We start from the raw sequence: 17185 nt of genomic DNA, 5'->3' as shown, positions 1-17185 counted from the left end.
ATTCATACATGCAGGCATGCCGGCATGCTTTCAATAAATTATTTTATTAATTAAATAATTATTTTATTTTATGTCTCCTATGTGGCCATCACTCAATGAGGTCTTAGACATTATAGTGGTGAATAAAAAGAGGCATGAATCCTGTTCTTGGGGACTTTTGGACCTACATATGGAGAGAGAGTTTGAGAAATAATCCCAGCAATGAGTGTTTAATTGCAGACTAAGAGAAGAACTCTGGAGAGGAAGAAAAATGTTCAGTGGTGGAATTAGAAGTAATAAGACTGCCCTAGACTGAGGGTTCAGTGGAGGCCATCCCAGGGGGGTATTGACAGTGGAGGGATGGATAGATGCTAATCAGCCTAAATGTGCCTGTTGGGATACTTGGGAGAACGTTTCCCAAGGAAGGGCACACATTCCATGTGCAGAAGCCTTGGGGAGGGAGAGCACATGGCATTCTGGGGATTAAAAAAATGTCTCTGGAATGTAGAAGGTTGAGCAGAACAGAGATGAGACTGGAGGAAGAGATAAGGCCAGGCCTCAGAGGCCGTGTAAACCTGTAGGGACTTGGATCTTTATTTCAAGAATAATAGGAACCCAGTGGAGGTTTTAAGATCCGGGGAGATGGCCTTTCATAAAAAAAGCTCTTTGACTGCAGTGATATGAGTGGATTTGAGGAGGAGGCCAGAGTGGTTGGGCTGTGGGTGAGGGGAATCTAGCGATAGCATCCCAACACTACCTCGTGAGAAAGTCCCATGTAGGAACGAAGAATGCAGGCAACCTTTTGGGCCAGGATTTGACAGAAGCCACGTTTTTTAAAGGAAAACAAGACTGAACAAAAGTTCTAATTCAAGCCATTTTGTGCCCTTCCGCTAACCCGTGATAGTTCACCTTTGCTACCCCTTATCTCTCTCTTTGACCCAGTAATCAAAGCTGCTGACTGCAATGTAGGAGTTTTGAGTCCCTACCCCTAAACACCTCTGTGCCTTAGAATGATTCTAAAAATCTTGAGGCCTGTTTCCTTATGATCTTTAAGAGGTATGTACCATATAACATGATTAATATGGAATATTATTTTTATGTAGTAGTTTTATTCATACAGAACAGCTGGTGATTTCTTATGGTAAGTTGAACATGGGTTAAATGATTTGAGAGTTACATTTTAAATTATAAAAAACATTTAAAGTAATATTTTCAATTATTTATATAAGTGCAATTATCCAGAAAATAATTAACTCTTCTTTAAAAATATCTAAGTGAGTGTATAGGCCTCTTCTCTAAGGAGTATCCCTGGTGTTTGGTAACTGGGTAGCTAAGAGCCCATGAAAATGCTCATGGTTCTCTAACCCCTATTTTAAAAAAGACCTATTTTACAAAGAAACTCAGGATATCCTGGATTAGAGGCAAAGAAAACATGTCAGCCATGGTTGAAGTTATTTCCATATCTATTATACTCACCTAAGTTCGTAGAGCCTTTATGGAGAGAGCAGAGTCCTATCCTGTATAATCTGTGGGATAAATGCCATGAGATAAATCTTTCACATCGTTACAGTGTGTAAATCAATGTCCCAGACATCACTCAATTCTACAATAGAATTGACCCACCAGAAAGCCTTGTCAGTTATATATGACATCACCCACATTCACCGATTTGTAGGATTATATGTACTGATCAAATGGGATCTGAATGAATGTATTATAAATCACTCTAACCACTGGGATATAAAATTATTCTACCCTGTGGTTCTTTTTGTACTTAAAATTAGTGCTGGCACCATTAAATTCAACATAACATTAACAAAGAACCTGGTGATCTTTCCTTAAACCGTAATTTAGATGAAAACATTCTTTACTTTTCTGACCTCTGCCTCATAGTTTGTACCTTTTCCATCTATTTCTGATCCCAAAATGCTTATTTATATAGTGATTTTTCTCTTTTCTTTCAGGCCTCCCAGAATTGGTGAAATTTCACTTCACAGGTGAAGATTTTAATAAAATTTTATTAGAAAATATAATTTTCCTTTCCTTATTAGTCCTTTCTTTTTGTTCCCTTCATCCTTACTTGTACTATTTTCTAAGAACTGCTTAAAAGTCATACAAGTTTTTCTGAAATAGTCACATGACTAGTTAAGTAGTAATAGCTTAACTTTGTATTCATAGAAAAAAATAATCCACCAAGTATTCCAAAGATTAGTGTTGTTTAAGCCCCATTTCAAGCAGTGCCAATATCTATTAAAAAGAAGTAGAAGTGCTTAAGATCTTAGCCTCTGGACCCAGACTGCCTGGGGGTCAGCCTGCTTTGATAAAGTCTCTTAACTTCTCTATGCCTGAATGTCTCATTCATCAGTGGTGATAATAACTAATAATTGTAACTATGTAAAGCTCCCAGAACAATTATTGGCACAGTCGTTCCTATGTGATACTCAGCTAATGGATCGTGGTTGTATGTAGTCTTGAACTGAACCTTTCATTGAGTACCTTGCTACTGGTGGGAAATGAAACCTGTGTGTGGAAGACCCAAGTATCCCTGCTTTGGTTCATAGTTCAGCAGAAGCTGAGTGCCAGGGAGCAGAAAGAAGCATATCGGGCATCTCTGTGGAACAACACAGGGACAAGCTATCTTGCTGAGGTCTGGTACGAGGATGTTTGGCTGTAAATGGCATCCTTAAACTGTTTTTTGAGATGGACTATTCCATTGGAATCACCCAAGTGTCCTATTATGTTTCATGTAGGATAAATATTGGTTGGAGAGAAAGTCATCTCCCTCAAACTCCCTGATCTTTCCTTCTTTGAGGTTTGAAAATCACACTTGAAACAACAGTAAATTTCATTGTCATGTCGTTTTTTTTTTAAATTGAGATTAAATTGACATATGACATAACAAATTGTCATATTAGTTTCAGGTATATAGCATAATGATTTAGTATTTGTGTGTATTGCAAAATGATCACATTAGTCACCATATATAGTTACAAATTATTTTTTCTTATAACTTTTATTGTGTCTATAACTTTCAAATATGCAATACTGTATTATTAACTGTAGTTGCCATTCTGTACCTTACGTCCCTATGACAAGTATAACTAGAAATGTATACCTTTGAAAAAAAAAAAAGAAATGTATACCTTTGGCTCCCTTCACCCATTTCAGAACCCCACCCCCGACGTCTGACAACCACCAATCTGTTCTCTGTAGCTCTCAGCTTGGATTTTTTGTTTTTTATTTGCTTCCTTGCTCGTTTATTTTAGAACCCCAAAATCAATGAGATTATATGGTATTTGCCTTTCTCTGACTTATTCATTTAGAATAAGGCCCTCAAGTCCCATCTGTGTCATTGCAGATGGCAAGATTTACTTTTTTATGGCTAATATTTAATTGCATATATATGCTACCTCTTCTTTATCCATTCATCTGTCAGTGGACACATAGGCTGGTTCCATGTTATGACTGTTGTCAATAATGCTGCAATAACCATGGGAGTACATGTATCTTTTCAAGTTAGTGTTTTCATTTTCTTTGGATAAACCAGAAGTAGAATTGCTGGATCATGTAGTTCTTCTGTTTTTAATTTTTTGTGGAATTGGGGCACTTGGGTGGCTCAATCAATTAAGCATCTGCCTTCAGCTTAGGTCATGATCTCAGGGTCCTGGGGTAGAGCTCCACATCAAGCTCCCTGGTCATCGGGGAATCTGCTTCTCTCTCTCCCTTTCCCTCTGCACCTAACCCTGCTCTTGCTATCCCTCTCTCTCTCTCTCTCTCTCTCTCTCTCAAATAAATAAAATCTGTAAAAATTTTTTTTTTTGTGGAACCTAATACTATTTTTTAAGTGGCTATATTGGTTTATATACCCACAAAAAATATACAAACATTCTCTTTTCTCCACATTCTAGCCAACACTTGTTATTTCTTGTCCTTTTGATATAGTCATTCTAACAGATGTGACGTGATATCTCATTGTGGTTTTGGTTTGCATTTCCCTGATGATTAGAGATGTTAAGCATATTTTCATGTACCTATTGGCGATCTCTATGTCTTTAGAAAAATGTTCAGATCTTCCGCCCATTTTTAAATTGGATTTGTTTGGGTGTTTTGCTGTCGAGTTGTATGAGTTCTTTACATACTTTGCTTATTAACTTATCAGATATATAATTTGCAAATTTTTCTCCCTTTTGGTATTTGTCTTTTCATTTGGTTGATGGTTTTCTTTGCTGTGCAAAAGCTTTTTGGTGTGCTGTAGTCCCATTTGTTTATGTTTGCTTTTGTTGCCTTTGCTTTTGGTTTCAAATCCAAAAAATCATCCCCAAGGTTGATACCGAGGAGCTTCCACCTTTGTTTTCTTCTAGGAGTTTTATGGTTTCAGGTCTTCCATGCAAGGATTTAATCCAGTTTGAGTTGTTTTTTTGTGTGTAGTATAAGGTAACAGTACAGTTTCCTTCATTTGCATGTGGCTGTCCGGTTTTCTCAACACCATGTATTGAAGAGACTGTCCTTTTTTTCCATTGTATATTCTTACCTCCTTTGCTATAAATTAATTGACCATATATATATAAAGGTTTATTTCTGGGCTCTCTATTCTATTCTATCGATCTCTATTGATCTGTTTTAGGCTAATATTATCCTATTTTGATTACTATAGTTTTGTAATACAGTTTGGAATGAGAGAGCATGATGCCTCCAGCTTTGTTCTTCTTTCTCAAGATGGCCTTATCTTTTCTGGGTCTTTTATAGTTTCATACAAAATTAGAATTATTTGTACTATTTCTGTGAAAAATGCAATTGGAAATTTGATGGGATTGTAGATTGCTTTGGGTATTATGGACATTTTTGACAATATTAATTCTTCTAATCCATGAGCATGGATATCTTTATTTGTGTCTTCTTCAGTTTTTTTTTATCAGTATCTCTTAATTCAGAGCACAGATCTTTCACCTCTTTGGTTAAATTTGTTCCTAGGTATTTCTTTTTTTTTATGCACTTGTAAATGGGATTGTTTTCTTAACATCTCTAATAGCTTATTATTAGGATATAGAAATGCAACAGATCTTTGGATATTGATTTTGTATCCTGCAACTTTACTAAATTTATTTATTAGTACTAATACTTTTTGATGACATCTAAGGTTTTCTGTGTATAATATCATGTAATTTGCAAATAGTGACAATTTTACTTCTTCCTTTTCAATTTGGATGCCTTATTATTTCTTTTTCGAGTGTTGTGTTATTGTTGATGTGAACCTAGTATCAGCTCATTTCCAGTGATAGACTTCTAGATAATTCATGCAATCAGTAAGGATATACAACAGATTTTATAGTATTTTATGTTTTATAAAACAATTTGCAATACAAGTTGTCTTATTTAATCCTTGTATCAAGACTGTAAGGACAGGTATTGTTTTTAGTATTTTAAAGCTGGAGAAATTAAGGTTCATTTGAGCAAGTAATCTGCCCAGATTTACAGTCCTGGTAAAGAGTAGAACCAAGATTTAAATACAAGTTTCTGACACTGAACGTGGGAAACTTAATTTAGTTTGGTTTGTATGTGTGTTGGTCATGAAAAACAAGTATAATAGTGTGCTTGTTTGTTTTCCAAGCCTCAACTTTTACCTGAAAGCTTGAGTACGTGAAGGGGTTAACTATTAACTTCTCCAGGACTTTAAGTTAAATGATCCTTGAACTATTATACAGTGTAGAGGAAATAGACATTGGGCAGACCTCCAATTAATTTATCTTATTTCTGCCTGAGGTTTTTCTTTTTCTTTCTTTCTTTCTTTTTTTTTTTTTTTTGAGTGATTTTTTAAAAAACTTGTTTTAAAGATTTAATATTTTTAGAGCAATTTCAGGTTTACAAAAAAATTGAGAGTAAGGTACAGAGATATCCCCTATTCACCCTGCCCCCCCCCATGCATACATGCATAGCATAGCTTCTCCCATTGTTAGTAGCACTCACCAGAATCGTACATTTTTTTACTAAGGATGAACCTACACTGACATGTCATAATCCACCGAAGTCCGTAGTTTACTCTAGGGTTCATTCTTGGTTTTGTACACTCTACGGGTTTTGACCATTGGATAATGACATTTATCCATCATTACAATTTCATATAGAGTAGTCTTTCTGCCATAAGAATCCTCTTTGTCCTCCCTATTCATCTCCCATCCCCACTTCCCACCTTTGGCAAGGGCTATTCTTTATATTGTCTTCAATGGTTTTGACTTTTCCAGAATGTCATATGGTGAGAGTCATATAGTATGGAATTTTTTCAGATTGGCTTATTTCACTTAGCAATGTGCATTAAAGATGTGTCTTTTCATGGCTTAGTAGCTCATTTATTTTTAGTGCTGAATAGCATTCAATTGTTTAGAGGTACTACAGTTTATTTTATCCATTCATTTACAAAAGGACATCTTGGTTGCTTCCAAGTATTAGCAATTGTAAATAAAGCTGTTGTAAACATCTATGTACAGGTTTTGTGTGGACCTAAGTTTTCAACTCCTTGGGTATGTACCAAAGAGTGCAATTGCTATATCATATTATATGTTTAAACAAAAGCCAAGCTGTCTTCCAAAAGGGGTGCACCATTTTGCATTTCCACCAGCAATATATGAGAGATCCTTTTGCTCCACATCCTCACCAGCATTTGGTGTTGTCGGTGTTCTAGATTTTGGCAATTTTAATTGGTGCATACTGGCATCTTATTATTGTTTTAATTTCCATGTCTCTGCTGACATATGATGAGGAGCATTGTCTCATGTGTTTATTTGTCATGTGTATATCTTCTTTGGTGAGATATCTGTTAAGATCTTTGGCCCATTTTTTTAATCGGGTTGTTTTTATTATTGAGTTTTTTGAGTTCTTGTATATTTTGAATAATAGTCCTTTGTCAAATGGGTCTTTTGCAGATACTTTCTTCCAGTTCATGGCTTGTCCTTCATACTCTTGACATTGTCTTTCACAGAGAAGAAGTTTTCAATTTTAATGAAATCCAGTTTATCAGTGATTTCTTTCACAGATTGTGTCTTTTGTGTTGTATCTAAAGAGGCATCACCATTCCCAAGGTCATTTAAGTTTTCTCCTGTATTGTCTTATAGGGTTTTGTAATTTTGCATTTTATATTTAGGTCCATGATCCATTTTTAGTTAATTGGTTATGAAGGGTATAAGATGTTCCCTTTTTTTTAAGGAGAAAAACTTTTGGAAACTGGTAGGAAGGAAGCAGAGTTTTGTGAGAGAAAATTTTAAATTGGGCACATAATGAACTAAGGTGGAAACAAGCCCAAGCCCTGACATTAGCCCATAGAATGAGAAAGAACAGCTCATTTGGTTAATCAGGTAGATGTGTAATCGCTAACATTTTGACTGTAAGTTCTTATGCTTCCTTACAAAACCCTACACCCCATTGATATATTTTCTAGTTATAAAATATGAACCAGAAAATAGCTTTCTTCCATTTACTCACAGAGGCAAAGATACACTTTGGTCACCCTGACAGCTCTGTGCTATTATCAAAGCTCTTAAGTTTCAGGGCCTTTCCTTCCCTCTCCTGTAAAAGTAAGGATGTTGAAGGCTCCTGGAGGTCCTACCCAACTTAAAAATGAAATCAATGTAAAACATTTTAAAAAGTAAAATTATATCTTACAATCGTGATTTTTATTTAACATAAGTGTTCTTAACTAGATTCCAAGGGTCCTAGAGAATTGGAATCTGCTGATATTTATGGAAAAGTTCATATATTTGTCCCCAAGCCCCCAAAAGTTAGGAATTGTCCGTCTCTATCTTTGAGGATCCAGAGAGGAGACTGAGCATAAACAAAGAAGTAGGGGCAGTAATCCTGACATTTAGTTGAATGACCAGAGCCATAAAATCTTCATTCACAGGGGTAATTTTTGCTCTCCTTCAATAGGACTGCTTCTGCACTGCTCTAGGACATAGAGTGTACCGTATAAAATCTAGCCATATCTTTTAGATCTGTTTCTCAAGGAAAAAAAATCTAAAACTTAAAAGGGATCGTTACTAATAGTCACTGAGCAATGCTTTGCTTTGCTTAAATAGATGTCAGATTCCTACTGACTTGCTACTAAGTCCAGAAGAAAGCAAAGTAAACCAAACTGTATGCAAGCATATTACACGTTTCAAATAATCAAAAGTACAGTTTTCTTGGTAGCCACTACAGATAAGCACATCAGTGAACTGGTGGTACAGATATTCTTCCAAACCTGGCTTTTAGAGTAGAGAGGTATAGGTGTAGATATAGGAAGGCGGAAATAAGAGTCAAGTGTGAGAACAGTTCTGCCTTCACTTCCCTCAAGTTGTCAGTGTTCACTTGGATGTCAGATAATCCAGGAAAGTAAAATCTTGAAGACGTTGTTCTAGTCACAAAGATATCTTCCATTTATTGCAATGTGTATGATGATCAGGTAAAAAACAAATGAATCTGCTTACTTCCAAACAAATGCCATCAGAGATACTTATACAAGCATTTTCTGTCCTTTTTAAAAAGTTATTTTCTAATGAGACATACACATGTCATTTCTAAACAAGATCTCTTAAAATATTTTTCTGAAACACTAGGAGAATGAATCAAAAAATAATTCCATAAATACTTTCCCAGGGGGATCCCTGGGTGGCGCAGCAGTTTGGTGCCTGCCTTTGGCCCAGGGTGCGATCCTGGAAACCCGGGATCGAATCCCACGTCAGGCTCCCGGTGCATGGAGCCTGCTTCTCCCTCTGCCTGTGTCTCTGCCTCTCTTTCTCTCTCCCTGTGTGACTATCATAAATAAATAAAAATTAAAAAAAATACTTTCCCAGAATCATCTAAGAGTACAGATTTTGTATTACTTTCCTTTACACTATCATTTATCAGTATCACCCTCTTCTGAAACTTGCTTCATAGAATGGTTTAGTTATTATAGTCCTTTAGCCTTTTTGTCACCCAGTGGAAAAAGCTTTGTTAGAATAGCTCACAGGATCTTCCATGCTTGCCTACTTTTTCCATTTGTAAACATCTCTTCGAAGTATTAAGGTAATATATATAAAAGCTTCTGGCTGCATATTTATGGAAGCAGCCTGATGGTGACCAGACTACAAGTTGATGTGCATGCGTGTGTTTATCCTTTCTAGTTTCCGATGGAGCTCACACAAGTCCGGAGATGGTCCTCACCATTCATTTGCTTCCCACTGATCGGCACCTGCCGGCATTCCAGGTCACAGCTCCACGGCTTGAGGTCAGCCCAGGAGGCAGCGCTTCTCTAGGTAAGAACTAAGCCTGAAAGAAACATGCCTTTGGAAATGGAACCATATTTCAGCATCAGTCACTGTTTCAACCTCTTGATGGTTGCCAAAAAAAAGTGACTTCTTCCAGAAGGTATGTGCGTTCTTACCTGTGTTCTTCCCTCTGCCTATTTCCATGCAAATAGAAGCAGCACAGAGAGAAGGAAATAAACCCTTCCGAGGCCAATGTTAAGTGATGGAATACAACACAGAATGTATTTTCCAGCCTCCAGCAGTTTGATTTGTTGCCGTCACTAAAATGTAAAGTTAACCCAGGAGAGCAGGGAGGAGAGGGAGGGGAGGAGTTTCAGTGACTGCCCTTGTTTGCTGTTTGGAAGGTAAAGAGTAACAGGAGAAATGACAGATCACAATAACCTTCAGAAGTTGTGAGGCGTTGGCCCAGTTATTCTGTATGTGATTTTAGTTACCTCTTAGTTTACTTACTCTTTAGGAGTTTCTTTATTATTTCACCAAGTATGTTTTAAAAGCAAATGGTAGACATTGTGATTTTTATTGGTTGTACTCTACAAATCCTTATCCAGGTTATACCCCTGAGTATTGTCCTGAGATTAATTATCATCCAGTTTTCTAAACAAGCCATATATACAAAGACAACTGTCACTTCCACCCCATTCTTTCTCACTCCTGTGATGGCTGTAGCAGCCATCATTAAAACAAGTTGGCTCTTCTGGAGATTCAGAAAAAGAAGGGAATAAATAATGAAAAGCAAAAACAGATTCTGGGAGCATTTTCTGGAAAGAAACCTATCCCAGGAGGTCAGGACTGACCTATATGTCGGCTTCTGTGTCTTCATTTGTATGGAAGATAAAAGGTATTCATGATTCAGAACTACATACTTAATAAGTTAACTTCTGGAAGTAAGTTAACTACTTATAATATAGCAAGTGACTGTACTATCAGTTTTCACCCTTTGTGCTTGATTGGGATTAAACAGCGCCTTCTTATAACTATCAGATTGCCCAAAACATAGCTTCCAGCCTGTCTTGTAGCTTTCATGTAGGCAGGGCATACAGTGTTTAATGTACACATCCTGTCACTATGATTTGTCTCCTGACTGCAGGACTTCAGCTGGTGGTAAGAGATCCTGAGATAGCACCTGAAGAACTCTTCTTTGAGCTCCGGAAACCTCCAAAGCATGGCGTGCTCCTTAAGTACACAACTGAGTTCCAAGTTCCCATGGCCACAGGTAGCTGCTCACTCTGTCACTGGCCTGCGTGGAGGATTTCTTTCTTTCTTTCTTTTAATATTTTATTATTTTATTATTTATTTATTCATGAGAGACACAGAGAGAGAGGCAGAGGCAGGCAGAGGGAGAAGCAGGCTTCCCGCAGGGAGCCCAGTGCAGGAGTCCATCCCAGGACTGTGGGATCACTACTTGAGCCAAAGGCAGATGCTCAACCACTGAGCCACCCAGGTGCCCTGAGGATTTCTTGCTCTACAGTCAGTGTTATGTGCCTCAAACAAGAAGTAAAGCAACTCTGTGGGAGACTATGAGAAGACAGTTAAAAAGGAAAACCTTTGAACTTTCAGTCCATTTAGTCCATTGGCTGTAATATTTGTGACTTCTCTCTGCCACCACTTATAAACCAAAACTATGAGGCTGTTTCCTCAGGTTGTAAGTGAAATTAGTTGAAATTGGTTGATTTATCTAGAGTAAATGCATTTAGAACAAACTCATATGAAATGTCAGGTGCCACTCTCCTGTGGTTAGTTCATGGAGATAAATTTGTCTTCCTTAGTTTCGTATGTTAATCTTCACAGTATTTTTTGCACTGAAACTCTGATAGTGTAAAGTACATGTATCTTCATCCATAAAAAAAGGAAACACATTTTTTTAAGTAGTATCTTTGTGATGTAACACTGTGGTAGATAATGTGACCAACTTTCCAAAATAATATTTCTTAGAATTTTCTCCAATTATAAAATAATACATGTTGATTTTTTAGAAGTATGTAGAAAAGCAAAAGGAACATAGCTAAATCTAATTTTTAAATAGCCCATATATATCAAAGTGAATAATATCTCTTTCAAATTAGTCACTTTAAGATACTATATGCTTATTTCAACAATCTGTACTTTCTCAAAACCTTTGTATAATTCCTAATAGGCATGTAATCATGTATTCTTTTAAATATCCCTGCAGAAAGAGGGGGGCAAGTCTTTGACCTTGAAGTTAGATAGAATTTGGGAGTCACAAAGGTAGATTTTAAAATATTTACTGAACACAAGAAATGTCATCAGAATAAATTTCTAACATCCTAAGGGGATTACTTTAGAAGCATTAACAGTCAGAAAAAAAAAATTAAAAAAAAAAAAAAAGTCAGAGCCCAGTTTCCTTAACATTATATTTAACCTATATTTGCATGACTAATAAGATCTAAAGATGTTTATAAAATATTAGTTTTATTACTCTTTTGTAAAGCACAATACCACTAGCACCAGTACATCACAATAACACAATGTCAAAAAGAGAAGGCTTAGCAAACAAATACAGAAAATGAATAAATTCCTTAGTCTCATTCATAACACCAATTATTAGAGCCAAGAATCTGCCAGGAAATAGAGTTGAATATAACATCCAACATGACCAATTCTTCAATTGTACTCTCTGGAATCCTTGGACCCATGGTACTGTGAGGCATTTCTTGTAAAAAGGATTCCTTGACCAAACAATTCTGGAATGCTTCAATATTTCTATATCGACGATTCTAAAATTCAAATAAATTCTGCAGGTCAAAGGTTTTTAGGTTTGAAGTTTGTTTAAACCTATTTTTCCCGAACTTCTATGACCTGGAAACTTTTTTTCATGCACCTATAAAATCTATCACAAATTAGTACTCTAGACCTACATTGTTTGGGTTCCTAACTTCAAGTATGTTTTTTAGTTTAGATATTTTTGAATTTAGGGAAACATACTCCCAACTAATACAAAGACCTCTACAGATTCATCAAGCAGGGTTTCTTTTCTTTTTTTAAAAAAGATTTTATTTATTTATTCATGATATACACAGAAAGGCAGAGACATAGGCAGAGGGAGATGCAGGCTCCATGCAGGGAGCCCGATGTGGGACTCGATCCCAGTACCCCAGGATCACGCCCTGAGCCAAAGGCAGACGCTCAACCGCTGAGCCACCCAGGTGTCCCAGGATTCATTTTCTTAACTTTTTCTAAAAAATGTCAGTATCAAGATTAGACTCAAGATTAGGTTGTCATACAGCATAGAGGCTTAGCCTTTATTCCCTAGAACTAAGAATGATGACTGGTTCTTACAGAAGCTGATTTGAGCTCAATATGATTAAGAACTTAAACAAAATTAGAACTCTCTCCAGTGGAATTAGCTACCTTGTAAAACAGTGAATCTTGCACCTTGAGATGCATTAAAGGACAGGCTAAATAACTCCTTTCAAGAGTGGTATAAAGGGAATTCTATATTGGGATAAGCAATTGGACTAATTAACTTACAGCTCCCAGAGTTTATGATCCTATATGTACTTTAAAATCCTGAGAACATGGGGATCCCTGGGTGGCGCAGCGGTTTGGCGCCTGCCTTTGGCCCAGGGCCCGATCCTGGAGACCCGGGATCGAGTCCCACATCGGGCTCCTGGTGCGTGGAGCCTGCTTCTCACTCTGCCTGTGTCTCTGCCTCTCTCTCTCTCTCTCTCTGTGTGACTATCATAAATAAATAAAAATTGAAAAAAAATACAAAAAATCCTGAGAACAAAGGTGTTATATACATGAAAAGCGTTATTCCCAGAAGTCATTGGTTTTGCGATTTGTTTTATTCTCAAAAGGTGACGCTTTCACATATGAAGATATTGAGAAAAATGTTCTGCAGTATCTACATGATGGCTCCTCTGCCCAGGAAGACAGCATGGAGATCACAGTCACAGATGGCATGGCAGCAACAACTGTGGAGGTGAAAGTAGAGGTGTCACTGTCAGAGGACCAAGGGCCTCAGCTGGCAGCTGGTGCCTCGCTGAGCATTACTGTTGCTAGTAAAAGCACAGCCGTGATCACCAGGTCACATCTTGCTTATGTTGTAAGTTCTTACCTGTGTTTTCTTGTTCACTGCATCCTCTCACTGAGCTTGGCTAGAGAGCAATGTCAAGGCTGAAGTTTCAGGGCATCAGGTATATAGCCATATTAGGAAGTTTCTTCTTAACTTCCCAATAGCTCTACTCTTAGGAGTTACATTGTTTTTTTTCTGGCTGCTCCCAGTGTGTTAGGAGCAGGCAAGTGAATGAGCAAAAGTTTGATGAAAACACAATGAGCTTGTGTAGGGATGGGTGATAGTCAACAGGGAAGAGTGCCAGTGTCAGAAAAGCCCAATTCCCCATTTTTTAAGCTCCATCTGTAATATTCCAAGTGGGAATTTGCCAGAGAGAGCATTCTAGAGAACTTAAGTGACTAATGACTAATAAGTAATAATATTTCATGGCCCACTGAGAGTAAGCCCTCTTTCACCAGCTTTTTGTCTCAGGGCCAGCTCTAGACAGAATGCTGGCATACTCCTTTGGCAGTGCCTCTCTGCTAGATGTCCTAGGCAATATTACTGACTCACCCTCCATCCTATGTCCCAAGAGAGGCAATGTATTTAGGGGACCAAGAGTAGATGTAGGGGACTCAGGTTTTTTCCCCATGTGGCTCTAACTTGCTAAGTGAACCTGGTTAATTACACTCATCTTCTTTCTTTGATTCTTACCTCTGGAGCTAAGGATAATGAGGATAATTGTATTTTTCAGTTATGTGTGTCATAAGCATACGTGAATTCTCTATGTAAGCATAATGAATAGTTTTGACAAATACCTTGAAAATAAGGATGATTATCTGAATGGTAATGATTCTTGGTATTGAATTTTTCCCTACCAATGTTAAAATTCCAACCAATGACCTGGCCTTTTTCTTTTCTTTTCTATTCTGTTCTTTTTTCTTTTCTTTTTTTTTTTTTATACTATATGGTTTTAAGTAATTCTTTTCTGGGCCAAAGAGTCTGGCTATAAAATCTCGTCCTGGATAGTAGCATGTAACATAAAGCATTGGCCAGGGAACAATTGCGTCAACTGTTTTAGCACACATTTTCCCCTCAAATTATCTTTTCCTAAATTATGGGAAACTGCATTCCACCCTGATTCTTCTCATGGGTCTAGTATGGTTTCAGAACAGTTTTGATTTTGTTTTTTTTTTTTTTAATTGACAGGTGATTTTTACCATAGGTTATGGTCTTTTGAATCTTATGAAACTCATGAATTCATAAAAATGTATGAATACAGATTTAATGAATAGATCACCAAGGCCTGAAAAATATTTGACAGGCCAAAATAGCTCTCTAGGAGCAGTTCCTGCCCATTAAGTGCATATTATAAGCTGCATATCAAAACACAAGCCCATTGGCAACTGAACACGTATTTTCAGAAATTGATTGAATGTGAATTTATCCACCAGAGAAGAAAGACTCCAAAAGGACTATTCTAGCCTCTGAAAGCTTAGCATATTTTAAAAACTTAGCTAAGTTATATACTAACTTTCTCTGAGGGTTGTAGAAGAATTCTGTGCTTAGTGTCATGGGGAAAATTTTTCCAGATATGCCTAGTTAGTGAACACCCAGAAAGGTTGGAAAAGCTATATGAAATGCTGATCATAAATGGAACAGAATATCAAAGGATAGGAACACGTGAGCCTGTTTTTAATTAGAGTATCATTAACTCCAAAAGGGTGACATGATGTCAAGAGAGACAAAAGGCAAAAATAGGATTCTGTGATTTGCTTCTGAATGGTGGTTTCCTGTACAGTTTGCTTTGCACTGCAGGTAAACAAGTAGTGGAGGAATGTTTTGTAGTTAGAATGGATGCATCGTAAGGCAGGCTCACCACTTATTAGCATAGTAACCCCTGGCAGAGTACTTAACTCTCTAGGGCTCAGTTTTCTCATCTGTAATGTGGGGAGGATTACATAAGATTAATTTTTAAAAGCTAACAGCATTTCTGTGCACTAGCCAAAAATACAATAGTTCAAAATATAATACCATCTCTGTCAACATCACATAACAGGTATCTAGGAATAAATGTAACAAAGATGTGTAATTTCTAGGGAAAATTGTTACAGTGCCCAACTAAAGAAAAGCCAAAAGAACCTCTTGACAAAGTATTAGAAATAAAAGGAGAATTTACCAAGGGGTCAGATCAACAAATCAGTAACATTGCTAAACATAAGCAAAACATACCTAATAAGTGTAACTAAAAAGATGATGCCACTTATAATCGCATTATAAAAATCATGTCTGTTGGACTAAATCTAACAAAAACTAGACTGTACTTCTACAGGGAAAGTTGTAACACTTAATTGACAAATATTTTTTTAAAACATCCAGTAAATGATGAGACATGCCATATGCATGAATAGGAAGATTTAGTGTCAAAAAATATCAACATTCCTGCAAACTGATCTTTCCATTAAATTAAGTTTCAGTCAAAAGCCCAGTGTACTTATTATGGATCTTGTTAAGCTGATTCTACAATAAAAAATGAAGGGCCGGGGTACCTGGGTGGCTCAGTGGTTGAGCGTGTGCCTTTGGCTCAAGTCATGATCCCTGGATCCTGGGATCAAGTCCTATATCGGCCTCCCTGTGGCAAGCCTGCTTCTCTCTCTGCCTATGATTCTGCTTCTCTCTGTGTCTTAAATAAATAAATAAATAAATAAATAAATAAATTTAAAAAAAAAAAGAATGAAGGGCCAACATTCTAAAAAAGAATGATATGAGGGCAGGGGCTTGCCCTATCAAATATCAGGATTTATTATAAACCTGCACTATTTAAAGCAGTATAGCACAGGAATATATTACAGAGTCCAGAAGCAGATTGACACATGGGACTATATTATAAAACAGATATAGTGAGCCAGATCAGTGGAAACAGTAGGAAATATTTAAAATATAGATCTATGCAAAATGATTATTCATATGGATAAAAAAAGAACTTGTAGTGCTCCCTCACACTGTACAGAGATTAAAACTTCAGGCAAATCAAGCACTAAAATTTTGTAACTCTTTGTATGATGTAGATAAATATTTTTAGATATGGGTAAAGGGAAGAATTTTTTTAAACCAGAAATAAAAGGTACTAACTATAAAGAAAAGATTGATAAACTTAACTTTATTAAAATTAAATTTATATTCCCTAAACATCAGAAATACAGAAAACCGACTACAGATTGGAAACAGATCTTTACAATACATGTAACCAAAAATAACAAGATATTTTTAAAAGTCTGCAGATCAAAAAGAGAAAGATAACCTAGTAAAAGAATGAACAAGAGACATTAGTAGGAATTTCAGAAGAGGAACCCAGAGGAACCAATAAATGTAAAAAGAGATAATTACTTCTTTAGACATCAAGGCAAGTAAAAAAGACTACATGCCATATCATACCAATTCAAATGACAGAAATTTAAGTCTGAAAATACCAAATATCAACAGGAATAAACCACTTTAGGAAAGAATTTGGCATTGTCTTGTGAGGATGAGTGATCATATACCCTAACCATTCCACTCCTAGAGTCCTATCCAAAAGAAACTTTCATACGTACACTAAAGGATATGCTCAAGAAAATTCATAGCAATTGTATTTATAATAGTAAAAATATTGAAACAAGACAAATGCCCATCAATGGGATAATATAACCTGTGATCGACTTACTCTATGGAATATTAGAAAACACTCGAAACAGATGAACTGTTGCTGTGTACAATGATATTGATGGATCTTAGCAGTCTACTATTGAGTATAAAGGAAAATAAGTCCCACAAGAGTAAAGTCCAACTCTCTTTTCATAAGCTTTTAAAAAAGCAAAAATAAAAACATAAACAACTAAAAACACTTTGTAGCAATATATCAAATAATATCAAG

The 17185-nt window shown here is 36.5% G+C and overlaps 1 protein-coding gene across 3 annotated transcripts in view; it reads left to right on the top strand.

The window, feature by feature from the left end:
* Positions 1-17185, top strand: part of FRAS1 (Fraser extracellular matrix complex subunit 1) — a 437262-nt gene that overhangs the window by 321379 nt on the left and 98698 nt on the right. For all 3 annotated transcript variants that reach the window (XM_055313090.1, XM_055313089.1, XM_055313088.1), the window contains exons 35-38: positions 1944-1976; positions 9114-9245; positions 10345-10470; positions 13076-13323. In XM_055313090.1, coding sequence (XP_055169065.1) covers positions 1944-1976; positions 9114-9245; positions 10345-10470; positions 13076-13323 — 539 coding nt within the window. The remainder of the gene's footprint in view (positions 1-1943; positions 1977-9113; positions 9246-10344; positions 10471-13075; positions 13324-17185) is intronic.

The sequence above is a fragment of the Nyctereutes procyonoides genome, unplaced genomic scaffold (genome assembly GCF_905146905.1).
Source record: "Nyctereutes procyonoides isolate TBG_1078 unplaced genomic scaffold, NYPRO_anot_genome, whole genome shotgun sequence".
Classification (NCBI taxonomy): Eukaryota; Metazoa; Chordata; class Mammalia; order Carnivora; family Canidae; genus Nyctereutes; species Nyctereutes procyonoides.
Note: the sequence above shows the minus strand (reverse complement) of the source record. Positions and strands in the feature narration are given on the sequence as shown.